This window comes from Gallus gallus, chromosome 4 (genome assembly GCF_016699485.2).
Source record: "Gallus gallus isolate bGalGal1 chromosome 4, bGalGal1.mat.broiler.GRCg7b, whole genome shotgun sequence".
In the NCBI taxonomy this organism is placed as follows: domain Eukaryota; kingdom Metazoa; phylum Chordata; class Aves; order Galliformes; family Phasianidae; genus Gallus; species Gallus gallus.
In genome coordinates, this window is record NC_052535.1 from 24529262 (window position 1) to 24555220 (window position 25959).

Genomic DNA, 25959 nt, shown 5'->3' on the forward strand with positions numbered 1-25959 from the left:
TTTTTCATGCACTGTTGCTAACGTAACAATACAAGGACGATTCTCTTCATTTACTACTGTAAACACACATGCAGTAGCTCTACTTGAAAGTTTGCCTGACAAAGAACATAGAACAAAGTTCTAGTCTCAAAGAGAGCTGTCCAAATACAATGCTCAGCTTACAGCAGTTTAGGTCTTTACAGTCTTTGCAAGCACTGACTTCTCCATGTCCTGCACACAGCATTCGTTCTCTTGAGGAGGTTTAGTCACATATTAACATATCCCATTGATACCGGTGGTATTATTAAAAAGCAAGTATAGTTATTTAGGCATTGAAACATTTCTTGAATCTTCCTTAGTTTTACTGTAGAGACTGTATAAACTGCCCAGAATCTTAATGATAATTATCTTTTGAAAAGTAAAGGAAAGCCTTACACACAGAGTTTCAGTAACACGTCCACTTTGTGAGTTTGATGGAAATGAATCAAACTGATGTGAAATCAGTGTAGTACAAAAAGCTGCTGCAATTATGGCTAGATGGACTACAAGAGAACTAAACTTACTGCGTAATGAGCAAACAGATTTTGTCTGCAAACTTATTAAAAAATTTACATTGTATCCAATGTCCAATTACTTTTGTGTCAAAATGGAGCCCACCAGTCGTAGATCCTATGACAAAATCTGCCTAACAAAGCTGAAAAAAATAGAGAATTTATATCCATAACACATCTATATGTGCATATAGAACAGTGATTTGTAGAAGCATGAGAGTATCATTCTCTATTCAGATGCTAGCTGATCTCCATGCTTTGTAGCCGAACTTGTCTCTAAGCGTAATAAAGCAAACTGATTTACACTTGCAGACATATTTCTGCTGGAATGACATTAAAATGCTGAACCATCTGAAATAACCAAGAGCCATCTTTTGGGATGGAAAGAATCCAAAAAATGAGAAAATAATTTTCAGAAGTGTTAGTCATTATCTTCTTTTTCCTAAGCAGTTAATACTGATGAGTTACGGAAGTTTACCTGTAAGCTCCAGGCATCCAGCAGAAAGCAGAGGTAACCTTCAACAAATTGCACTCAGAAACTAATGTATAAAATAAAATGTTCTTTAGAACTTCCCAATTTATTTTATATAGTTCCTCTGAAAATACGCAGCTTTCAATTTTTCAACAAATGTTCTGACTGTAATTTGTTGTTCCCATTTAAGAGATCCCTAATCCTGAAATGACAATTCAATCAATATTGAGAAGTCACACAAGCATGACTTCCTAGGCTCAGCCACAAGTTCTCCTACCGTGCCGAGTTCTGAACAGATGAAAGCTGCGATCTGTTCTATTGATGCCTTCAAATCCATTTTGCTTGAGAGAGATGGTGATGCATTTGATAATAACACAGACTATTTCAGTAATTGCTGGTATTATACCAGCAAGTGAAAGGTATGCATGCAAAGCAAATATAAGTGATTTGTTAAATACCAGTAGAATATTAATTTGTTGCTCTGTTTTTTTCAAGAAATTAAGTTAATATTCTTGAACAAAGCAGGAACAATCATAAGCCTGAGTAAATATCAACAATTTGCTAATTGAGAATCTGTGTCTGGTTTCCTTTCCAGGTTGTGAAAAAGATGTGTTGATTGACATCCTAACACAGCGCTGCAATTCACAGCGGCTCATGATTGCTGAGGCATACAGAGACATGTATGGCAGGGTATGACAGAACCATGCTGTACTTCCCCTATTCCGTCCCTCCTGATTGCAGTACAGTTGGTCAGTCCTTCTCTCAGGTCAGGTACTGGAATTAAAAACCTGGCAGACCGCTGGTTGCACCAAAAGACTGACACACAACTTTGCTCATACATTTGAAGGTTTCTAAATGTCATTTACACAGCAGAGCATCTGCCACAAAACAAGGAAGAAAAAAGGACGTGCAAAGTTTCCTGTTCCATGTGTTCAATCTATTTTTCTTTTAAGCAAGCAAGAAATTTGGAAAGACTGATTTCTTCCTCTGTTTTGGAGTAGCTGTCAAATACTTTTCTCAAGACTTTGGAAAACATATTAAGAGTTATGGGCCAAAGTATTTACAGAAGAGAAAAACAGAATAATGCATTAAAAAAAGAGGTATTGCTATCCTCCATTAAAAAAAGAGCTAGTTCAACCTATATTCCTCCTCTTGAGCACAAAGAACAGAGCAGAGACTTCTCCTCATAGGCTGCTAATAAGTTTTTACCATTTCATTCCTTCGTTTTTCTTAGAAAATGGTTCTTTAACCTTTTCTCTAGAATGTTTCAACCACACCATCTTAACAAGAAAAAAACAACCCTCCCCCCCCCACTCCTCAGTCATTTCTTTTTAATTTCTTTCTCTGATACAGAGAGATGACCTACAGATATCACTAATGATGTGTTGGTAACGAACTGCAAACTGTCCATCAGGAATGGAGTTAGGTCTGCCATTTTTCTCTGAACAGAGAACAACTATTGATTTGCTCACTAATTATCTACTTGGGTTTTCTTTTTAAGTCCAGACTAAAAATATCACATAAACCAATGTGTAAATCCTTATGAAAACACATTATTGATAAATCTCTGTCTCCTTCAGCCATAGGCAATTAACCTAAATCCCTATAAAGCCAGTGCTCACAGACCTAAAGACCTAAAACAACTACAAAGAAAGGAAAAAAAAACCTTCAGATTTTTTTTTTTAAGTATCACAAAAACAATGAACAGTAGTAGAGGAGAAAGGTAAGTAAACTCTGCTTTTACTCCAGCAGTGCACTCCACAGTCTCAAAGTCATGGACTCACTGTTGCACATACACAATTTCATTTAAGTGAATCCATTCTATCTTGTGAGTACTCAATAGATACAGTACAAATCAGTTTTGATCTAGTACGGAGACAAAACAAGAATGCTGAATTTTTCCTTGTCACTTGTGACAGCGGATATACTGAAATAGATAATCCTGTTAGTGCTCCGTGCAGTTTGATTTAACCCTCAGAACTTTGCTATCTTATAGCAGGAACTGCTGAATGGGGATGTATCTGGCTATGAATTGCTGCAGTTTACAGTTCAGGAGATACTTCAGCACATATCAGTGACAGCATTAATTTCAGTTCCATACACTCAGTATGGTAGCCACCATGGTCATTCCCTTGAAAAATGTAAAGCATGAGATATTAGAAGGAGAAATAGGCATTAAAAAAACAAAGAAGAAAAAACAGATTCGACCAGCTGCATGACTAAGATATAAACAAAGATTTTAAGACTTTTTACAATTGCACTTCAAGAATTTAGTACAGCAGAGACAATTTGTGAAATATTGACAACTTAGGGTTGCCTTTTCTTATTTTTCAGTACTTCAATTTCTTTAATTCTAATTGCAGGGATAATTTTTAAATAGTACCTACTTGTACCATTAACCCATTTTCCCAAAGGCATGAGGTTTTAAATGAAATAACTTAATGAATTAATTTCTGTTCCATGTGTGATTCAATGGTTTTCAAATGCATCTAATGTGTATGTAGTGAATACTGTGTGTTTCTTCCTCACAAATCCAATTTCTAATCCATATTTGTCCTCCTTCATTCCCAGGCTAGCAACCAATTTAATTATATTAAGATTTGCATCAAAAGTAAAGTACAGGCCTGGAAAAGAAAAAAAAAAAAAAAAAAGAAAGAAAAAAAAAAGCCTCTCCAATAAATTAAGTTTATATCATGGGAATCATTTCTGGCACTCCTACAATTTCAGACTTAGGTCAGAGCCTATCTGACAGCTGCCCAGTACTGTACGAGAACCAGCAAAGTATCCTCTTAATCAGGAACAGCAATCCCATAACAAACAGCTTTTTGACATTTTTTGCTCTTGCAGATTCAGACAGGGAATCTGCCATGGGAAGCTGCAAATGCTCTGCTGTGGTATTCAGGTTTCCAAGTCCTTAAGGAGCAGTTGCATTTGAACCCCTAAATTTTCTTCTGTATTCTAATGAACCAAAAATCAACAAGCCTATATAGTCTACTTGCTTCTGTGTCCATTACTATCTCAAAAGTACTATAAAAAGGAGTGGGTTCTATTTTAAAACATTTATGTTGACTAATCTTAGGTAGTCTACATCTAAGACAGTTTATCTTCATTCCTTTACAGAGAATACTGCTAATATTTTTAAGCTGTTTTTCATGAAGCGTGACTGTTGAAATAATCCTATGTATTTTTGTTAAGGATTTGATTACAGACCTAAAAGAGAATCTCTCTCATCACTTCAAAGAAGTCATGGTTGGCCTAATGTATCCACCTGCATCCTATGACGCCCATGAGCTCTGGCACGCACTGAAGGTATGGGCATAATTAACAGCTACTCAGACACATGGTCACAGTTCATATTACTTAAGATATGATAAATGATTTTTATTTATATATTATTATTTATTACATATAATATTAATATAATTATAATATATAATATTATATATACTATTATATATTATTTATTATATATTTATTTATATTTAAATGCGTGATAAACTGCTAGAAAGATGTTTCATAGTACACTGACATACAAGTATATGAGCGCTACATGAAGTTTATCTATCTGGTATGCTAAAAACAAACAACAGTAAGCTAGCTATGTAACAAATACACTGTGGTAAAATAAAAATACTTATACCAGCAAATATAAGTCCCTGGTCCTGTGAACATTTATGTACGGTACCACAAAACAGATGCATGAAATACTGGCTATGAAATCATTCAAACAGAGGAGCCTGTCTTTACTTGAGTGGGTATTTGGGGAAAAGACAAGGCAGCAGCAACTCTCAGTTCTTATCCTGAGTCCCTGCACCAGTGCACACACACAGAGGCTCAGCCTCTAAGAGAAGTACTGGCAAAACCTGCCTTACGCTCACAAATTACTCTGTGACAAAGCAGTGATCATTCAAAGTGAACTGCCTATTTAAAATAAAAGATTTCCTTTTCTTCCCAGGATCTGAGCCTGTGTTCTTTAAACAACCAAATTAAAACAAATAAGAAATTTTAGAGAGATGTTTTTTTTCAAACACCATGCAATTAAATGGTGAAATCAATGGCTACATGGCAATATTGAAACCAAAAGCACAAATTAGTTCAAATTGGATCAAAAAGGACTTGAAAAATTCTTAGAAAACAAGTTTGCTCTTGGCTATTAAAAACAATCACTCCTTACAAATTCTTTCTCAGGAAGTTCCTAAACTTTCGTTCCATCTGATAAAGCATTTCTTTCTTCTGAAAGCTGTGGTTCCTAATGACTCTGTATTTACTTCCTCCTACACAGGGGGTAAACACAGAAGAAAAGTGTCTAATTGACATATTAGCCTCAAGATCAAATATGGAGATATTCCAGATGAAAGAAGCCTACTTAACACGTAATGTATTTTACAAGTATACAACAGCAGCTCTAATATGTGTATTGGGCTGGATGTATTAGCATAAGTGAAGGAACTAAATTACGAAAGTGCCTTCTCAGCATGATTCCCTTCCTCTTTCTCCCTCTTCATAACTATTTTTAAAAAGCCAAAGCAAAATTAATAAAGTTGAACGTAAGTCATAGTATTTTGGAGATGTATTGCTACCCATTATGTTTTAAATAGCTGGCAGCCACATTTGGGGATTTTCATAAGCTTTTGCACACGTTTTTCCGAAGTGCATCAACTGTTTATCTCAAAAACTGCTTACTCAGGCTGAATACTCAACTCACCTTCCTTGGGGGGGTGCTTCTGAATATCCCAGAATCACACAGCTGCAGCAGTGCCAGGGCTGCCAGGCACAGGCAGGAAGACGGGTGAGCCAGTGCAGTGGCTGAGGCTCCGGCAGCTGAGGCTCTGGCAGGGCAGAGCCCCTCTGTGGTTAGGTGTGTGCAGAACCTGCGTGAGTTACTGTGCAATTACTTTTAATACCTTTAGAAAATGAGTGTGTATTTGCACCCTATGCGTTTACCCTTTGTTTGCCTATTTTCATAAGTAGTATTCAGAGCATGTTCGTTTTTTATTTACATCACACATTTTTGTTTTAATCTAGAATACAACAGTGATCTTCAACAAGATATCGATTCTGAGACTTCAGGGCACTTCAGAGACACTCTCATGAACCTGGCTCAGGTACTGCAAAAACAATAAATAGTATAATACACGTATAAAAAAGAGTGATTTTTGATATGATTCAAGAAGCCTTAAATTTTACAGTAACTGCAGCTAAAGTTAGCTCAGCATGACTGCACTTTTGAACAAGAGAGTGGAAAGAGTAAAGAGGAAGAGAGCTGGAACTCTTCTGTCTACTTTGACTTGCACTTCGCTTTTCAGATGGAGGCAGAGATCAACACTTTATTAGAAAGGCCCTGGACACACAAATGCTGACTCTCTGCTCAACCTGTTTCATTTCAAAAGGAGTCTACTTTCATGTACAGATTACGTTTTAATTTTTAAAGGTCTGTTTTCCCTGTCTTTAGAATAGACAGCTCATCATCCAGTCTAGGCAATATGTGAAAATGCAGACATATCCATGTATCCACAAAAGAAAGTATTAAGCAGTTCCTTGTCTTAAACTTTATGTTCTTTGCACTATTTCTTATGCTAAATCACAGTATGCAACCATGCAGCCAAAAGAATTACAATCGCACAGCAACTCTGACACAGCATTACCAATCTGCAGTATTACGCTCCAGCACTACAGTGGTCCTCCTGAGATCACAAGTTCCCGTTCTCACTGTAGTCACTATGCTCGTTAAACGTGTACTGCAAACCAGAGTAACAAATAATGACAAAACTAATGCCAGCAACACAAAGTGCATTTACATTCCTATACATGTTTGTCTGCTTGAGGAAAGCGTTTCTCACTAAGATATGAAATGACATTACGCCTCGCTGAAGTGCAGACATTAAGAGCAGATGTTTCAAAGACAGAAACTATAAATGGGAAATATTTTATCTAATATTGGAGGGTTTTTCCCTCTAGGCAACTTTACCTCTTACCTTTACCAAAACCATGAGAAACTTTTACTTGTCAAGAGAGTAACTTTAGAACAAAATATGTCAGACTAACTTACTGCTCTTTATTTTCTATATACATACAGACAGCCGATAGCAGCAACTTCCTAGCTAACAAAGTCTAACTGCTATTTGTTTCAAGATAAAGAATGGTTGTAGGAAATTCCTGTGCTTTAGCACAGTAACTGTGGTTTTGATATGCAAACCAAGGCAAATTAGAATCTACAGAAATCTGCTACCAATGAATGTATACCAGCAAAATCCTCCGGATGGAAATGGTTCTGAAATAGTAATTCCTAAATAAACTTAAACAGTTACAACTTCAGGTTAGTCAACATTCTTGTATGATGCAAAGAGAAGATTTTTATCCTGTTTGTTGTGTATGAACTGAAATAGAATCATTTTCTAAAATTTAAAAAATGATGATGCATAGCATGGGATTCCCCAGCTAAATTGTGCCAACATGAGTCACTATTAATCCTTAGTGGAGGTAGTGGGCACTTACCTTATGTAGAGTAGTATGCATCTTATTGCCCTCTTGTCTTTTTTTTCCCCTGCACCCACGTCACCTTACGTGGTCATTCCAGCACGATTTCCTTCAGGTGATTTATCTTGCTCTTAGCTATGTGAAATTCTTACAATTCAATTAAAATACAACTGAACATTTGTAACAGGAAGGAATGACTGATCTGTAGTTCTAAGAGTTAACGGATGATGCATAATTTTAATCCTCGCTATCACATGCATAGAAAAATGACTGTAAAGTTGCTTCAAACACATATCATTAAGGCAGTGAGTGCATACAGCTTGAGGCTGTTAAACAGTTTGCAACCAGGGCTGATTCGTACCCTTACATGACAATTATGGTTAAAAAAGCAATTCCTGAATTTGTGTGCTTTTTTCTTTTTCTAGCAGCTATGTAATTCAGATCATAGTGCGCTTACTAAAACACATCATCTTGATTTATGTAACTGAAAAGCTATTAAATATATGGGAATATTATAAGTGTTCTACTTTGGTTTATACAGCAAAGCTGTCAAAACAGTTTTCTAGACTTGGATCTTAATTTTAGACAACGATTATAAACAGGCAAAGAATCACTGTTATTTGATGTGTTTGCTCCTACAGTTTACACATGGAGAAAGGATTCTCCTGGCAATACACATATTGATACGAAATAAACAGTCAATGGCAAATGCTACCTTTATACTTGCTTTTCTCTCATAGTCACATATTACAGTAAACAACAGAGCACTCATAGCACTGGGATCATTTAAAATCAGACTAATAATGGGATGGGTTTATGGGACAAGTTTATGCACTTCCACAGTTTTTTCCTCTCGTAGCACGGTCTGCCATTTCAGAGTTTCTCTGTTCAAGACATGAAGCCATAAATGAACATTTGAGGATATTTTCCACGGTTGCAAATTCAACTATTTATTATATTGATCCAATGTAAACAAACTGTGTGATATCTCAAGAGATGAAACATAACCTTTTGTTTTACCCCCGCAGGGAACAAGAATGGAAGGATATGCAGATCCTTCTACAGCTGCTCAGGATGCAATGGTAAATGCAGGCAGATGTGGGCATCTCTCACATTAAAAAAAGAAGAAATGCTGATGTTGAAAAGTGATTCAGAATTATTTAACATCTTCTGCATTTTTCTCTTTTTCTGGTATAACAGATTCTATGGGAAGCCTGTCAGCAGAAAACAGGCGAACACAAAAACATGCTGCAAATGATACTGTGCAACAGGAGTAACCAGCAGTTGTGGATGGGTAATCCAGTGGTTCAGCTATTGGACCATACAGCGTAAAGGAAAAATCTAACTTGCTAATAAGACTGTGTTACATACCAAGCTCAGTGAGAAGCAGAATATTAGCCTGAACCATAACTGTGAACACTTGGAGCTTTCAGAATCTCACTGATGTTAATGGGATTTTGGAAGTAATGCAAAATTGAACTTTGCCTGATGACTACAGACAGCTGCAGATTGAACAGAGACTTCAGCCTAGTGAGAGAAGAATGCATGGCCAAAGAGAGGCATAGGCTATGACTACACTGAGCATACAGAGAAGATGAGATAGATTTTTCTGAACTATTTCCTTTGTTTTCCTTAGTAGCTCTAAGCTATGAGTGAAAACATCTTGTGAGAGGCAGCGGGGGCATTTTCAGTGAGTGCTTATGTACCAAAACAACTGAATTCATCGCAGTGTTGAAGCAGTTCTATGAAAGTTTCAAAGATGTTCTGAAGGGGAGACTTCCAGAGTCCACACCTGCTCTCTCTTAAACATATACACACACAGAAACATAATGGGAGGTTGTTATTTAAAACTAGATAGTCAGGCAGAATTACAGATTGGGAAAAAAAAAGTGAAATCTTCCACTGTAGTTAAGAAATTTGTCTGCTTGATGACACATTTGAGATGTCTTTTGCTCTGCTGGAGCATTTGGATGTTGTGTTGAGGGACATGGTTTAGCAGGAACCATTGGTGAAGGGCGAATGGTTGGACTGGATGATCCTGTGGGTCGTTTCCAACCATAGTGATTCTATGATTCTATGCTGTGGAAAAAAGTCTGCTTGGTGACAAGTTTATCATTGTGCAGACAGATGTACTTCTTCTGCCAACTTCTAACAGCAGCTTAGAACTGCTGCCATGAATCAACCAAATAATTGTCACAACTTCTGTAAGGATGGTGAACATGAGATTAGCATAACATAACACACCTGGCCATGCTAATATTCCCCTGCTGTACAAGAGATTTGAGGGTTCTGACTGTAACGTTGTTCTCTGCAAGTTTTGTAGTGGGCAGTGAACTGAAAAACGTCCCGCTTTCCTAAGGCTTATGTAAGCATGCACTGCACTTCTGGGTATGCAAGTCCAGATAATGCCCATGTTTGGATAGTGACACATTAGGCATACTGTGTGACAGCTTCTCATAATCTATGAACATTTGGCCAGCGTTAGCCAAGCTGAGCATGGAACATGTCTTACTGACATGAAATTCTTACACGTTTTAAAAACAGAGACGGCAGGAGTATTTATTAGAGGCTCCTGTGAAAAACAGACTTTGGTGTGCATTCATTTTAAATTGGATACTGGAGAATCTAGAAAGAATGTGCCAGGAGCCAGGTTCCAGACTACTCATTTAGACTGCCTTATTTGCATAATATAAACTTAAGGAAACACTGTGAACAAATAAATAGGAAAAAATACAGTCAAGGGTTGCAGTGAGTGGAAAGGTGGGGAGTGAGAGGAAAGTTGATCGCTGCTAATGAACTAGAATAAAGTGAGATTTCTTTTCCTCAAAGTTTTCCAGGAGTTCCAGAATATCTCTGGGCAAGACCTGGTAGATGCCATCAATGACTGTTACGATGGATACTTTCAAGAACTACTGGTTGCAATAGGTATACAAAAATATTATTTTATACTCAATATCTAGATGATATATCACATATAGGACTTTCTTTTTCTGATACTCTTCTCCACTTTCCCATGTTGTTTGATTAAAAGTTCAGAGATCACTAGAAAAGGATATCTGAACAGAACTTCTGTTCCATGCTCGTGTAAATCTAACAGTGTACGTGTGCAGCACCAGATTCTGACTGAGCAGTACTACTATCTGTCCTTTATTTGATAACAAACTCGGTGTGATCAGTGATGGATGCATTAGCAACTGATTCCACACACCTTCAATCAATCATTTGTCAATTTTTCAGGACTTCACCAGTATGAAAACAAGTTCTAAGCTTTGTGTGCCCATTTACAGATTAAGATTAATAACATTTCTACATACGTGTCACGAGAGTATTCACTGATTTTTTGTAAGACCTTCTGTGTAATGAGCGCTTAACCAAAGTACCAGACTTTTATAACTGATAAGTATAGCCGTGGTTGTGGAAACTGGTACCTTAACTTTAAGTTGAGTTGTGGATAACACTATAAGCTAACAGAAGTGATTTTACCATAATTTTGAATCTACCCTTAGTAGCACCTCTTTCCTAGTGCTCTGTGTCCGTGACAAGGCTTCCTACTTCGCTTACAGACTTCATAATGCGATTCATGTAAGTAGTTATTCTTCTTTGCGTATCACAAAAAATAGCTTCCTATTTTTGTTTGCTTCCTTACTCTTAAACGAATCGTTACAAATCAGTCTGTTCAATCTGGGAGGTGGGATTGTGTGCTTTAAAACTTTTGGCACCTGAATACATGCCAAAGGAGTATTCTCTATGCAATGGAACATAACAGGATTTAACACTAAGAACTTAAATATTTAAATTCCTTTAAAGAGACCTATCTGGGAAACGTTTTTTTATTTTTTATTTTTTTTAAACTGAGAGCTTTTCTTTTTTTTTTGCTTGCAGCTCCATCTGCTGTGCAGAACTGAATGTGCACTTTTTGTATTACGCATTTTTTTTTCCTCTCAGGATTTGATAAATATTGCAAATAATTAAATTATAAATTAGTGTTACTCAAAAACAAATGGTCACATTTTCTTGTGTGGCTCTATGGACATCTGCAGGTACTTTTATCTTTGTGTATAAATACTATCACATTAAATCATGTGAATGCCAAGAAGAAATGAAGGTAAATGCAAAGAAACCTACAAATTATTCCTATAAGAAGCCAGTGAAGACATTTCCTCTGTTTTTCATTCATTAGTGAAAATAAGATTTTATGTTACACAAAAAATAAAGTTCCATCCCTTATGTATAAACTTTAAAGTATAATCTTCTAAATGTTATCTATAGAAGATCGTCATAAAAGTCAGCCATGGGTAAAATATTAAGAATCATTTTAGAAGAGGAATGGCAAAAGATCAGATTCAAGCCAAAACCAGAGAGCAAAACTATTCAGCAACACTTCAGCAGAGCCCCAGTGTCCTCTTCCAGATGTTGCTGATACTGCTGTCACCTGTTTTAACTAAACCAGCAATAGGTGACAGCAAAGTAACAAGGAAAATCCTGCCCGTATTGGGAAGAGGCATAATTTGAATGGCCAAAAGAGGATTCTGGCACATGACAGGCTTGCCAAAAGTACAAGCTATCAGGAAAAGTGACTTCTGCAAAGGTCCTGTGGAGATTGTTCACAGATAGTGTGAGTGAAGCACTCAGGTAACTAGAAGTTTTGAAGGATTAAGAATAAACATCTGCATCTTGTTTCAATTAATATCTTTCTGTTTTCACAGACTTTTAATGAACACACCATCCTTGGAATACATGCAAGATTTAAATTGTACCTACTCTTGCAGTCAAAGCCATGTCCAGATTACAACCAAAGCTTTTTACACATCCGTTGCAATACAACAAAATTCACGCTGGATTCTCATGTTTGAAATCACAGTCTGTAATGGTTTAAAGGAGAGATTTCAATCTAGCCATCAAATGGTTATCAAATTCTCCATATGTAGCTTTATTATTATCACTTACTACTTGCCTTTTGGGTAAAGAAATTTCGATGTGAAGAGATAGATCATAAAATTACCCTTTTGGCTTTACACGACCTGAATAGGTCATCAGGACCTCAAAGCTGTTTTTATTACTTTAAGTGCCACTGGATGTCTTCGTGCTCCACATCATTACCATATGAATATTTGTTTAGAAGCAGTTAAAATAGAACAGCAGAACCCAGTTAGGTACATTCTGAATCAGTGATTAAAATCACACTGAATTCACACCGATGAAACAGACTGTGAAACAGAACATAGACTTCAGTATAGTTTGAACGAACTCCATAACAAGTCACAACAGCTAATTGTAGAACAGGTTTCCTATGACTACGGGTCAGTATGGAACTTTCCTTTTGAAAGCCTCATTGCATAGTTAAAACACTCATATATACAGAATATCTCCTATTCATTGATATGAATTCCAATATTCAGGCACGTCAACACTGTAGAATAAAGCCTCTGAATGCCTTGACATATAAAATCTTACGTATCTTTCTGGATGGCCTAATTAATTGTCTATTATGAAAACCTAAAATAATCATACACAGATAAGCAATAGAGCAATCTGTGCCTGCCTAGTTTTTTCACATATTCTTCTCTGTTTTAGGATTTTGGGTTTCACAATAAAACAGTCATAAGGATTCTCATTGCCAGGAGTGAAATTGACTTGATGACTATACGACAACGTTACAAAGAGAGATATGGGAAATCACTCTTTCATGATATTAAAGTAAGTTTTTGATCACTTTTAAATATATTCAGCACAGGCACTATTTGCAGAGCCCTCTTAGAAAAATCCATTCAATCCCTATGGATTTAAAAAAAAAAAAAGGCAGTAAAATATAATATCCACAATATAGATTTGCAGTGCCTCGGGCTTACCTAGGTCAATGAGCAGTAAATTCCCAAGCCTTCATGATTTTGTCTCTCCTCAGTAGACACAGAGGTATATAAAACAGAGCAGAAGAGAATACTCTGAGAAATATTTTTCACAAAAAGGTTTCTCACACTAATTGATACCATCTTTTGCACTATCCTGCAAGGTTAATACCAGATTCCTGTTATCTTTGTCTGGTCTCATCCTCATGTTTAAATCTCAGCCTTCAGAGTAAGCCTTCCTCCAGTACTCCTGCTCTGCATCTTAAACTTTGGTACTGGTGAACAGGACAAAAATGACTCTTGTTAAGACACTCCGCATTTTTTTATGCTGCTATATTCCAGCTGTGAGATGCGCAGTAGCTGCAGGGAACTGCTCATTACTTTTTGCTATTGACCTTGAGAAGCATTAAACAGAGTTGATCAAATTTTTTGAAGGTAAATCATTATTACGTGTCCAAGCAACCAAAGCCTGAGGTATGTGACATCAAAAAGTCCTGGCCCAGAATCCTTATGAAAACATTGCAGTATTTTAGAAAATCTTACAACTACACTCCAATCCTTGCCTTGTCCTTGGCTCTGTGCAATACCGCTCAGCAAACAACAGTGTGTTATCTAAATGCTTCTCCTTTAAAAGACAAAACTCGGCATCATACCAGAAAATATGAAGAGCATCAACTATGTCCCACCTGAAACCAAGACAGAAATATAGTCATAAACTTTTTTTCTTTTGCAGCATTTTGCTTCAGGGCATTATGAGAGTGCTTTACTCGCTATCTGTGCTGGAGATGCTGAAGATTATTAAGAAAGAAGATGATGGATTTTGAAGGCTGCATATATTGATTTTAAATGGAAACTGAAGATATACACAACACATTGTAATTGTAGGAGATATCTACTCAAAAGATCAGAAAAATCTGTGCTAAACATTTGACAATTTTAAATCTTTCTTGGAACAAGAAAAATGTAAACAAACATTGTCAGGAATATGGTTTTATCCTGATTTCTAACTAACATTTCTGTTACTGTTTTTATAGTAAATTAATGGAAGAATTGGTAAAAGTACTTTATATAAGCAAACATTTATGATTTAGTCTTGCAACACTCCAAAGCCTTAAGACAACAGGTTTGGTGATCCTTTACCTCTATTCACACCTGTTTTGATGAGGAGAAAAAACATCACTGGAAGGTGAGGCATTTCATGGCTTTCTGCAGAGAGCTTCCATTCCAAAGGATTAAATTTTGAAACTTCATTTGCACCTTTGTCATTTAAATCATTAAATGAATAAGGAGTGTTGGAAGTGCCTTGTAGTGTGAGTTGTGAGCTGGCTCATAATGGCTAACATTTCACTTCCAAAGGTTCAAAAGATGCAGTGCTCCTCAGAGCACCGGCAAACACAGTTTGAGAACGTTTTGTGACAACTCATCCCTAAGTGATGGAAGTGTAGAACAAAGTCATAACCCCAAAGATAAACATAATACTCCTTTACACAAATACTTTCAGTCTATCAGTAAGACTTTCTAGGACATGTATTTGTGCCTCCTATCGGTCTGTTCTGACAAGAGATCAGTAAGGAAGGGAAAATGAGGTAATATTACACTTTTCCAGTGTTGTTTTTGACATTTGTTTTGTCCTGTTTTCCTACAGATTTTCCATCTTGACACAAACCTCGCTACTATTAAATATGTGTTTGACTTCATTATGTCGCACTGCACCACCTCCAGTCTGAAAACAACATATTTTCAGTATATCTTGGGTTTTACAAACACTCACACTGTACAATAAAGCTACTGATAAACTTCGAATTTTAGTTGGGTTCCTCTCGAGTTCGAGGAACTTCAAACTATTTGAGGTAGAAAACAGAATTATCGAGGCAGAACTTTAGACTGAATTGTTCTAGAACGAATACTGAGCGTCCAAAAACAGGCTAGCGTCTATCACTATAACGCCAATAAGTTAGCATTACCAAAACCCTAAACTTGAATTATAGTCTCACAACTGTAATTACGGGTAACTGACTCACCTCACCACTATGCAAGAGAAAACATTTCTCTCAACCGCAGCTTTCTTCTTCAAGCGCCATTTCCCACCAACCGAACACCGCCCGCTCCCTCAGCCAGAGCGGGAACCTCGTGAACGCGAGCGCTCACAAAATGGCGGCGGCAGCGTTAGCGCCCGGCAGGCGCCGCGGGACAAGGCCTCTCGCGAGCGGCCCAAGCCCCGCTCTGTTTGGACGGCGGGTCTGCCAATCTCCTGCCTCCTCCCAATCGCCTCCGTGCCCCGCCTCCCCTCTGCCCAGCTCCACTTCCTGGGAAGTTGGCGGTTGCGTTTGGGGGTTGTTGCCGTTTCCCCCGGCCGGATGGCGGCGGGGCCCGCCGAGCAGGGCTGGAGGCAACGGGGAGAGCCGGGCCCCGCGGAGATGGAGCCGCGGCCCCGGTCGCTCGTCTGCTCGTCGCAGATGGAGGCCAGTCTGACGTGCGCCGTATGCCTGTCCCTCTTCGAGGAGCCGGTGACGCTGCCGCTCTGCTCGCACAACTTCTGCCGGGGCTGCGTGCTGGAGTGCCTGGCCTCGGCGGAAGCCGCCCGCCTGCAGCAGCAACAGCAGCGGGGCCAGGGGCAGGTCCGCGGCGCGCGGAGGGGATCGGGGCCGGGGCAGGGACCGGACGGCGACGATGCGGCGGGGGCCCGGGTATCGTGCCCGCTGTGCAGGAAGCTCTGCCCGCTGCCCCGCGGCGGCGCGGCCGCGCTGCCCGTCAACACCACACTGGCCGAGGTGGTCAGGCTGTACCGCTCGAACGCGGCCAGGGCCGGGGGCAGCTGCCAGAAGCACCCGGGCCGGCTGCTGCAGCTCTACTGCCGGATGTGCCGCCAGGCGGGGTGCGGGCAGTGCGTGTCTGAGGAGCACCAGGGCGTTTTCCACTCCATCAACCTCATCGACACCGTGTACCAGGAGGAGCAGGTGAGCAGGGTCGGGCTGCCCTCAGGGGAAGCGCGGCCACAAGCGAGACGAAAAGGAAGAAGCTGATCTTGTGAGGAAGTGGAGGAAGCTCGTGGTTGTTTTTCAGGCGTTATTTTCTCTCTAGGTTATGACATGGTTGGAAGCAGCAGTGTAGAAGACGATGTAGAACTTAATGTGGGACTTAATGTACGCTAACTGGAGGCTTCAGGGCAGTAGCAGAGCAGATTTTTCCACTTGCTAGTAATAATCACTTCTCATTTTAATGAAGCATATGTTTTCATCAGTGGTAAGGGATGCTTTGGTTATTAGAAGTTACATCACTGACTGTTTTTTAAGCCAAGAGCTGCTTCAGCAGTTTCCCTTCCTGCTGCTCTCCCATCAGCGCTTGCCTGCCTTTCTGGAAACCAAGGGAGAAGAGCCTCTGCATGAGGCTGTGTGTGAGATGGTTAGTGATGCTGTAGTATGGCAAGGTAGGAAGATAACAGTGACAGTGCTGGTTAAAACAAACAATAACTTCATTATGAACAGCTTTCTATTTTATTACTGTGAGGCTTTTAAAAAATGAATATTGTATGGTTGCTTGTCAGACCAAAGTGAAGTAGTGGTAGAAGCGTGTGTGCCCTTGGGTGAAGGATTTATGAAGAAAAAAGAAAAGCTAAAGGAAATGTGTTAGCTATAAAGCAATCCTGTAGTCATTGTTGCAATTTGGACATGATGAGCCTGAAAACACTACTTTAAGATAAATAGCAAAAGCGCATTTCTCTGTTGCACCAGGAAAGCAGTAAATATTAATCATAGAATGGCCTGGGTTGCAAAGGACCACAACGATCACCTAGTTTCAACCCCCCTGCTATGGGCAGGGTCGCCAACCACTAGACCAGGCTGCCCAGAGCTACATCCAGCCTGGCCTTGACCGCCTCCAGGGATGGGGCATCCACAACCTCCTTGGGCAACCTGTTCCAGTGCTTCAGCACCCTCTGCGTGAAAAACTTCCTCCTGATATCGAACGGAAATCTCCCCTGTCTCCGTTTGAAACCATTCCCTCTTGTCCTCTCCCTATCCAGCCTGGTAAACAGCCGTTGCCCCTCCTGTTTATCCGCTCCCTTCAAGTAGTGGAAGGCCACAGTGAGGTCTCCCCGCTTCTCCCCTTCTCCAAGCTAAACAAGCCCAGTTCCCTCCACCTATCCTCATAGGAGAGGTGCTCCAGCCCTCTGGTCATCGTAGTGGCCCTCCTCTGGACCCGCTCTAAGAGTTCGACGTCCTTCCCGTGCTGGGGGCCCCAGGCCTGGACACAGTATTCCTCCAGATGGGGCCTCACGAGAGCTGAGTAGAGGGGGACAATCAGCTCCCTCTCCCTGCTGGCCACCCCTTTTTTAATGCAGCCCAGATTAATGAATCACCGCTTTTGTTTATATGTTGTATCCCATGATGTGGTTGTAGATAACTACTGAAATGTGTTTATTTTGTGGTGTTGTTGAAGTCAATGTGTTTCTGTTGCCTTACAGTTGAACTTCTTCAGTAGTCTAAAAGAAATGAGAATAATAAATGAGAAGCTGATGAATGAGATCTCAAGTCCTCCAAATGATACTGACGTAAGTTACATGTGCTATTTTTGTAAGTTTATGGTTTCATGTAATAGCTTGATAACACCACTTTGGTCCTTGTGAGAGGTTAATCACAACACAGAGCGTGCTGGTACCTTATGTGTGGTAGATGCATCCTGAACTTAAAGACATTGCTCTGTGTAGTCATTGCTGTTGCATCTTCATCTATTGTTATGTTTTCATGCTTCTAGATGGTATTGAATAATGAAGCAGAGATCATTGCCCTGGCATTTGAAGAAATTTTCAAAACTCTGGAAATGAAGAAACAGCAGCTGACGGAAGATCTTGAAAATCAAAGACGTAAAAAGGAGAAGGAGTTTCAGATTTGGAAGAAAATGAAAGAGACTCACAAGAAAACCATTGAGAATCTTTTGAATGACTGTGAGAAGTTAGTTCATGAATGTGATCCTCAGCATTTCCTGGAGGTGATGGTCTTTTCCTTTCTTTCTTTTTTTTTTTTTTAAACTTGGTATCAGTCATATAGCCGAGTTCACATACTGTGCAGTGCTTGATAAATTAAGTAGTGTGATTAAGATTGGATCAGGAAAAGCAAATCTAACAAATGAAAAAAATTATTTGACACTACGCTTCTTTATAACAGTACTTTTCATTTCAGAAACATTTGAAAAGCTTTCTTTAAAGATTATCAGTGATATTTAGTGAATTCAGTAGATACTGTTTTCTTTACGTTTAAAAGTCATTAAATTGACTATATAGATTTGATTTAACCCTTGCATGTTACGCTGACAGCTAGGAAAGTCAATCTCCTTCATGCCAATAGGGAGTTATTTTGATAGTCAGATATGCAAGGCAGTTTGACTGCTGAAAAATCAAAATACAGAGTATTTAAATCTTAGTACACCAAGAAGTACATAATAGTCTTTCATTAGAATATTTACAAGTATCTGAAATGATTGGAGAACTGTCATTCTTTAATCAATCATTATATTTATTTCTTTTATTTAAATGCTTTCATTTGTCTCTGGAATAACTTTTTGTCCTTAACATAATATTAAAGGATAAACCGTAGTCCAAGAAATATATTTTTTTTGTATGTTTGGCTGCTCATTTATTTATTTTATGTTAATAATTATGCTAATAGCTTCATCTTCTGCAGTCTTGTCCAGTGAAGGTAGGCAGTTTATTCTCTGAGCTATTTTAATAATGCAGTAATCTTCTTTTGTGAATTGGAGGAAAATTCTCCAAATACATTCATATCTTATGAATTTTTGTTTTATTCATAGGTGGCCTGTGGCTTGAATACAAGGTATATGTATTTCTTTTCATGCTTTGTTAGTTCTCTTCTAGTTTTAAGATTGAAAAGTAAGAAGACAGTTACTTTGCATATAGTCAGATATATCGCTGTACAATGAAGAAAATGTTTAGTAAATAAGACATAAATGCTTTTTAGACTTTTGGATGCTCAGTATTCAGAATTTTAGGAAATCTGTCAAGTTCAGTGAAGGATTGTCTGTCATTACAGAGAATTGGCTCTCTGACCAAAACTGAGTATAGCGATTTGTCAGTGTCTGCCTATTTTTTGTGTTAAGTTAAACTTGAGAACACTGAAGCGTGTCTGGAGTTCTTAAATATCCTGTATAGCTCTTTAAGAATATGTCTGGAGATTTCACAGTGACTTCGTTTTCTGCTTGCTATCACATACCTGGAATATTTCTTTCTAAAAATTCTTAATTACATCTATTGATTATGCAATGGCTTTCTAAGCAGAGTTTAAGCAGGAGTGTTAGAAGTGGAGTTCTTTAGAATGTCTTGCAGCACATGCAAGCAGAACCCTCTGAAGAATGAGTATAAGTTAGATTCAGGCACAATGCTTTAATACTAGTTTTCAGTCTTTTTGCTGAACTAGACACACAACTTTTTGCAGTTTTCATTGTGTATTAAACATATTTCAAATGATCTGTCAAGTAGTACATTTTAAGTTTAAAAAAAATGTGGGAAACTACATTTTACTGAAGATATAACATTTTCTAATTAATTTTTACTGATTTCTTTTTTTTTAATACTTTTTAATTTTTATTAAGCAGCTGTAATCTTCTTGTTGGCATATAAGCCTTAAGAAACAGGTGTGTGTTTGTTGTTTCCTTTTCCAGGATGAAAACTCAGCTTGACCTGATGAATATAGCATCTAGCTACAAAAAGCCACCGGAGTACACTCAGAAGAAGATGGATATCAAATCTGTGGTTAATGAAATCTTGGCTTTGAAGTTAGTGCCAGTTAATGTAGACATAAATACAGGTAGGATAGAAGGAATTATTAAAAGAACAAGATTCAGAACTTCCCTCTAGTAATCTGCAACTTATTGTATTGGTTGTTCAAAAAGGATTGGTATGGCAGGAGCATCCAAGAGTTAAGAAAGTATATGAGCAAATGAATGGAAAATAAATTCATCAAGGACTTGCTTCTAAATACACTTTGCAGTTGTGCTTTCTCTAGAAAGTCTCTAGTTCTATTCCCCCCTATTTCTGGAAGCTGGGGGAATAATTACTGTAATTTACCCGTGCAGCCATTGCAGCCATTGTTGCTGATTTAGAAGTTACAAAAGTGCTCTTACCCTATCAGGGCAGGTGTCTAGGGGCATTAAGAAATGCTTGTAAGCAGGCTTCTTTATATCACAGAAGTTTAGCCAGGTGCTAGGATTCTGATTACAACAGTATAATTTTGTTCTTAATTTGAATCTGTTTAGATACAAATAAACCCTTCAGTATATAAAAATAGGAATAAAATATTTATTTATGTATGATTCTTATCATTGCAGCATAGGTTTCTTGAACTTCTGGTTTTTTGGTTTGCCTTTGTCTTTTTTAATGTAAGGCCAGTGTTAAGTGCCAGTGCCTTTCAGATTTTACCTGCAGCCTGTATTTCAGTGTCTGTTACCTTTTCAATTTAAATATCTATTGATTTATTTTAAAGGCGTAAACTTCATATTAAAGCAGTACTCTTACTGGTTTATAAAAATAGATTGTTTTCAGTTGTAACTGTTGTGGCTTTTTTTCTCCTGAAAATGATAGCATTATTTCCCATACTTTGTTTGTTTCTGATAGACCCACCTTCTGGAGGAAATGAGAACTCAACAGAAAATATTATAAAACAATGGCAGGACCAGAAGAATACACCCAACTCATTTCTTGTAAGTTGTTGACGATGAGGCAACAACTCTATATTTTGTTTTTTCTTATCGAAAAAGAAATATAATGTCTGCCACAAAATGTTTTTCAGCCAGTAGCAGGACAGGAGGAAGCACTGACTGACAGTGGTAGGATCTGCACTCGCTTAATGTCAGTATCAGAAATGCCGGTGTTTCAAAACTGGAGTCACGAGGTATGATTGAGCATCTGGTGTAAGTATGGATAAGTTAGTTTGTTATGACACAACTTTCTACCTGTAGTTTTATACCATCTGTCTTAGATGTTTTGGTTTTGATTGTTGTTGTTTTTAATTTATATTTCTGTATTTTATTCACCTGTTTTCATATACACCTTTGTCTTTCTGATACAAATTATCTTCTCTGTTGCCTGTTTGAGGAGGAAATAATTTGCCTGTGTTCTGTTTTCTGAAGATAATAGAAATTCCTTATATTTGGACATTAAGCTGAGTCCAGTCTCTCTTTAGCATAATTTCCAGTGATCTAGTTATGCAGAAAGATTTATTCTTTCTTTCCACTTAATGGCAGTTACGTGTGGGTGGCTCAGTGTCTATTGTTCTGTACAGGAAGAAACTCACTACAGTTAATGAAGTGTTGCTGGTAGTGCATCACATGATGTTCTGAAATTAATAATGGCAAATAAATTTTTTTCTTTTGTTGTATTATTTTGGAGAACATCCATTTTCTAGTCCCATTGCAAACATAATTTAATACAGTTAATTATATCCAGTAAAATACTAAATTGGTTTCAGAAGGTTGTTTTTCGTGAGGTTTTTAAGAAGTTGTCGACGTCTAAGCTGGTGTATTTAGCTATTTCTGGTTTTGGCAGTCACTTGAAATAACTTTTCCCATAGTTCCTTATTTTAATGCTTACTTTGTCATCAGGGTTTCATGCACATCTTGTTCAATTGTTTGTAAGGATTTCCTTTTCTTGTTCAACCAGCAGCAATGGAAAAATAGATCATAAATACTTTAGAATATATTTAAAAAAAAACCCTATAGATCAGGAGAGTTTTGTAACCTCTGCACTCACAAGTACTCCATTTTGTTTAATAACAGGATATTTTTCTGTACTTCTAGGAACTGCGTTACAAATACTACATGGAACATCAGAAATTTAATAGGCTCAAGACACAAACTTTACCTGCAAGTAAAAAGTATGAGTTTGTGGCTGCTGAGGCTTTGAAGAGTAAGTCCTCAGGAATTCCTCTTGTATCTTCAACTACCAAACCAAATAACGTGGATAGAGTAAAAGCAGAAGCCCTGTCAAGAGAAGGTGTTATTGATAAGACAAGCTTTCCTGGAACTAGTAATCATTGCACCCCATCCACCAGTACTAAATTGTCTGAAACAAATGGTGACTTAAGCTTAGCGCATGAGAGAAGTTCAGAGGAAGCAACCACTCCAGCCTTACCAGAAAACTCTAAAGACCAAGAAATTAAAGAAAATTTGCCAATGCAGTCATCGGCAGTTACAGTATCCAACGAAACCAACGCAAATTCTAGTGTTTCATTGGGCTTAAAGCCAGCAGCATCAGTAGCTGTTACTGTTTCAAATTCCAATTTAGATTTTTCTGCTTCTGGTGCATGTAGCAACTCATTACCTAGATTTATTAAAGATGCGGCTACATGTTCCTTGAAAGACAATAAATATGCTTTCCCTAAATTTTATCTAGGAAAATGTGATCGTGAAGATAAAGCAGATAACCAGTGTGAAAGCAAATTTGGAAAATGTAGCTCTGTAGCCAAAACCAGAGTTTCTGATGCTTCAACCGCTTGTAATTCAGAATCAGCAGCAAGTCAGAAACCAGTTTATTCTTTTTCCTATGGCAGTTCAGAAAGAGAATATTTAGCAGCATCGGAAGTCAGTGATTCATTTAAGACTTTGTCATTATATTCATTTTTTAAGCAATCTGAGAAGACATCTGACCTAAATGTACTATCTCACATGGGAAAAAACACATCTTCTCTAAAGAAACCTGTAGATGGTACACTGAAACCATCTGTCTCATGGGAACAAAACAATAATGCATCAGAGTCCATCACAACTGTACTTTGTGGTACTTCAGAAACCACCACTGCAGCTGGAGTGAATGTTATCTCTGAGTCCTCCCTTCTCCCCAGCAGTTGTGTATTTTCCTTCAAAAATAACAGTTCTCAGTTACTTCCAAATGAAATTGCTGGTGAAGATATTGTCAAAAATACCTCTGGTTCACTGACTTCCTCCTCTGTGCTTTTGTCTAGAAATGGTACTGACAAAACCGAAAAAGAAAAAATGAAGTCCCTTGGCAAAACACCTCTAAATCTAGGAAATTCTGCGTATCCAATGTGTGCAGAGCCTGCTTCTAGACTCAGACATCGAAAATGTGAAGGCTCTTCTCTTTGTACGAACTCATCTGAGAACGCTGGAAGTACAGACATACTTGCTAATATTAATTCTTCTTGTACTCAGCCCTTATGTTCAGCAGTCCTTCCTGTTAACAATGGAAATGCATCTTCCACTCAACTTACTACAACAAAACAAGAAATAAAGGTAAAACATCAAGAAAATAAAATTACTGCTGAAAGCAACTATTCCTGTCCCAGGAGGGAAGAAGAGTTTGAGTCTGTGCCGTTTCAGAATACAGCTTGTTCTGCTCCTGAAGCACGCAATGATTTGCCTTCAGTAGATTCTGTACTTGCAGTAAACGAGGCCAGAGAAATGTCAAGTGACAGTGATTCTGACACTGAAAAGCTCAGTCAAACATCAGTGTCCAGTGATACCAGCAATGCATCAGAATATTTTTCTGTTACAGAAGACAAAATGTCTGCTAGAAGAAAATCAGAGACATGAAGAGAATGGAATGGAACATAACCACACTTAAAATAGAATAAAATAAATGCTGCATAACATATTAAACACTGGGAATACCTGTCATTTTACAGCTGTTCTTTATGATAATCTTACCTATTAAGGTATGCGTTAGAAACATAGCTGCTTATCAGCAAGTACAATATACTAATTTTTTTATAAAAATCCACACTGAAAAACAATGAAAAATGTCATGTCTTCCTAAAGACTTAAGAATTGACCACATGTGCTGTATCTTTTAGAATACAGGCTTTCCAGGAAATGCCATTTGGGTATTGTGAGTGGTAGGGAGCCTGAGATGTCTCGGAAAGCAGGCTCAGTGAAGGTTCAGTAGCAGGAAATAATATATTGCTATATTAGTACAGGAGCACTTGCTCTAGGGTTATATGGATAGGAGAGTACAGACAATATCATTCTCGAGCATGGAAGAGCCAGGGGGAAGTAAAGGTTGTAGAAGACATTACAGAAAATCTTCTTTGATCTCCCTTTGACTGTATTCTTTTTCTATACTGTGTTTAATGAATAATGAAGGTACAACTCCTGGTTTAATTTCAGTAATTTTGTCAATTTGAAATTGAAATACTACAACATTGTTCTTTGTATGCATGGAAGTATATCAGCCACACTTCGGAAATGCTACACTTACAAAAAGTAATTTAATTTTCAGTTCCCTTTGGCAGCAATTTGGAAACTAGTAGATAAATACTAACTTGCTGTTTTGATGAGATTATGAGGATATAGCTTTTAAAACAGAGTCTCCTTCAAACTTTGTGCAACATCAGGAAAAAAGGAAATTGCACTTCTAACTGTAAGTATTAATTATCCAGAACTAATTATTTTTTTTTACTTTTATTTTGTGAAACATGATACGTAGAGTAAAAGTTTGGTCATTTCTAATTCATTCACCATACTTTTGTGCTTTATTCACCTGTTCCCTAAGAGATGTGTGTGCTTTAGGTGTTAGAACATATAGATGGTAGTGCAGTGTTAGGTTAAAGGTCTTTCCTTTAGTGCTCGCTTTCTAGGAAGAGCTGGTGCCAGTTCTTACATAAATCCCGCGTTATGTGGATATGGCAACTGGCAAGTATTAAATCACAAATTCTGAAGCAGAGAAATTAATGGGGATTTAAGGGGATTTAATATCCCTTTGAATTTTTTCAGTGGCATCTAAATAGTTGTGTTCGGATTTTTTTGTTTGTTCTCTTCTCAAGATTTCCAAGTTCATGTTTTAACTTCACTTAAATTTAAATCTGTGAGGCTTATCCATTTTCTCATTATGACAAAAACTTGGAAATACTTAAATTAATGTTTTCTAACTAATTTTATTTTTTCTAAATTTTTGGCCTTAGTATCTTGGTGCTAGTGCATTCCTCTATTGAATGTGCTGAAAAATAGTTTCTAGAATTTTCAGAACTTCCTTATCTTCCCTTGGTGTCTGTGTTTTAGTAAGGAAGATGGCAAAAATTCTTTATTGTTAGTGTAATTCCTTATGCTTGTCCTTTAAGTGTTTTTTCTGTTTTTCCTGTTTTCTCCTGATAATTGGACTACTTTTATCTCAAAACATTTGTGTATTTCTTTCAGAATGCAGAGGAGAGAAGTGTTTAAAAAGGTATTAAGTTAAATTCCTGTAAGGTAAGGCCATTGTATGGTGATAATGGCAGTCATGAATGGATCTCACTATAATGAAAACAGGAGCAATAGAGACATAGTCACTCAGAAAACTTGTTGCTAGAACGTTATATTTCAGAAAACATGGGTTTTTGTTTCTTTGGCCTTTTTACATCAAGAACAAAAAAAATCCTCCATGACAGTGATATTCATATGCTATGATATGCTATGCTATGATATGCTGAGTGACTTAAAATTATTTACTTTCATTGTATCTTCTGTTAATTTCTATTTACAGTGTTTCATGAGTTTGATTAAAATGAAATTAGATACTTTCACTTTTAGTGGAAGGACATGATTATAAAATAGTAAAGCATATAAACAGACTGTGATGCACTGTTTTCAACCAGAGAAATTGTTGGTGCACAGTTTCAGTACAGTCCTGAAACCA

The 25959-nt window shown here is 37.7% G+C and overlaps 3 protein-coding genes across 10 annotated transcripts in view; 2 read left to right on the forward strand and 1 right to left on the reverse strand.

Moving 5' to 3' along the window:
• Positions 1 to 14575, forward strand: part of ANXA10 (annexin A10) — a 31203-nt gene extending 16628 nt beyond the window's left edge. For both annotated transcript variants that reach the window (XM_040699185.2, XM_046940447.1), the window contains exons 4-13: positions 1598 to 1692; positions 4198 to 4311; positions 5285 to 5375; positions 6028 to 6107; positions 8508 to 8561; positions 8680 to 8773; positions 10309 to 10404; positions 11003 to 11061; positions 13054 to 13176; positions 14059 to 14575. In XM_040699185.2, the coding sequence (XP_040555119.1) occupies positions 1598 to 1692; positions 4198 to 4311; positions 5285 to 5375; positions 6028 to 6107; positions 8508 to 8561; positions 8680 to 8773; positions 10309 to 10404; positions 11003 to 11061; positions 13054 to 13176; positions 14059 to 14127 (875 nt within the window). In that variant the 3' untranslated portion in view covers positions 14128 to 14575. The remainder of the gene's footprint in view (positions 1 to 1597; positions 1693 to 4197; positions 4312 to 5284; positions 5376 to 6027; positions 6108 to 8507; positions 8562 to 8679; positions 8774 to 10308; positions 10405 to 11002; positions 11062 to 13053; positions 13177 to 14058) is intronic.
• The window catches only part of SPOCK3 (SPARC/osteonectin, cwcv and kazal like domains proteoglycan 3), a 585918-nt gene extending 570425 nt beyond the window's left edge, over positions 1 to 15493 (reverse strand). For all 6 annotated transcript variants that reach the window (XM_046940442.1, XM_046940441.1, XM_046940440.1 and 3 more), the window contains exon 1: positions 15347 to 15493. The gene's annotated coding sequence lies outside the window, so the exon portion shown is untranslated. The remainder of the gene's footprint in view (positions 1 to 15346) is intronic.
• Positions 15494 to 15616: 123 nt separating this feature from the next.
• On the forward strand, positions 15617 to 24089 carry LOC422426 (uncharacterized). 2 transcript variants are annotated; one of them, NM_001197243.2, is made up of 9 exons: positions 15617 to 16282; positions 17788 to 17874; positions 18078 to 18311; positions 19131 to 19153; positions 19998 to 20143; positions 20950 to 21035; positions 21125 to 21226; positions 22131 to 22239; positions 23294 to 24089. In NM_001197243.2, the coding sequence occupies exons 1-9, from the start codon at positions 15782 to 15784 to the stop codon at positions 23326 to 23328; spliced, it is 1323 nt and encodes a 440-aa protein (NP_001184172.2). In that variant the 5' UTR covers positions 15617 to 15781; the 3' UTR covers positions 23329 to 24089. The 2 variants fall into 2 exon arrangements, with proteins under 2 accessions (NP_001184172.2, XP_015140854.2); XM_015285368.4 differs by having other exon boundaries at positions 22131 to 23948.
• Positions 24090 to 25959: the final 1870 nt, after the last annotated feature.

Coding starts and splice junctions, on each gene's coding strand:
- LOC422426 (XM_015285368.4), top strand. CDS start 15,683: ATGGCGGCGGGGCCCGCCGAGCAGGGCTGGAGGCAACGGGGAGAGCCG. Junction 19,154..19,997: donor GCCTGTGGCTTGAATACAAG/GTATATGTATTT, acceptor TTCCTTTTCCAG/GATGAAAACTCAGCTTGACC. Junction 20,144..20,949: donor TAATGTAGACATAAATACAG/GTAGGATAGAAG, acceptor TGTTTCTGATAG/ACCCACCTTCTGGAGGAAAT.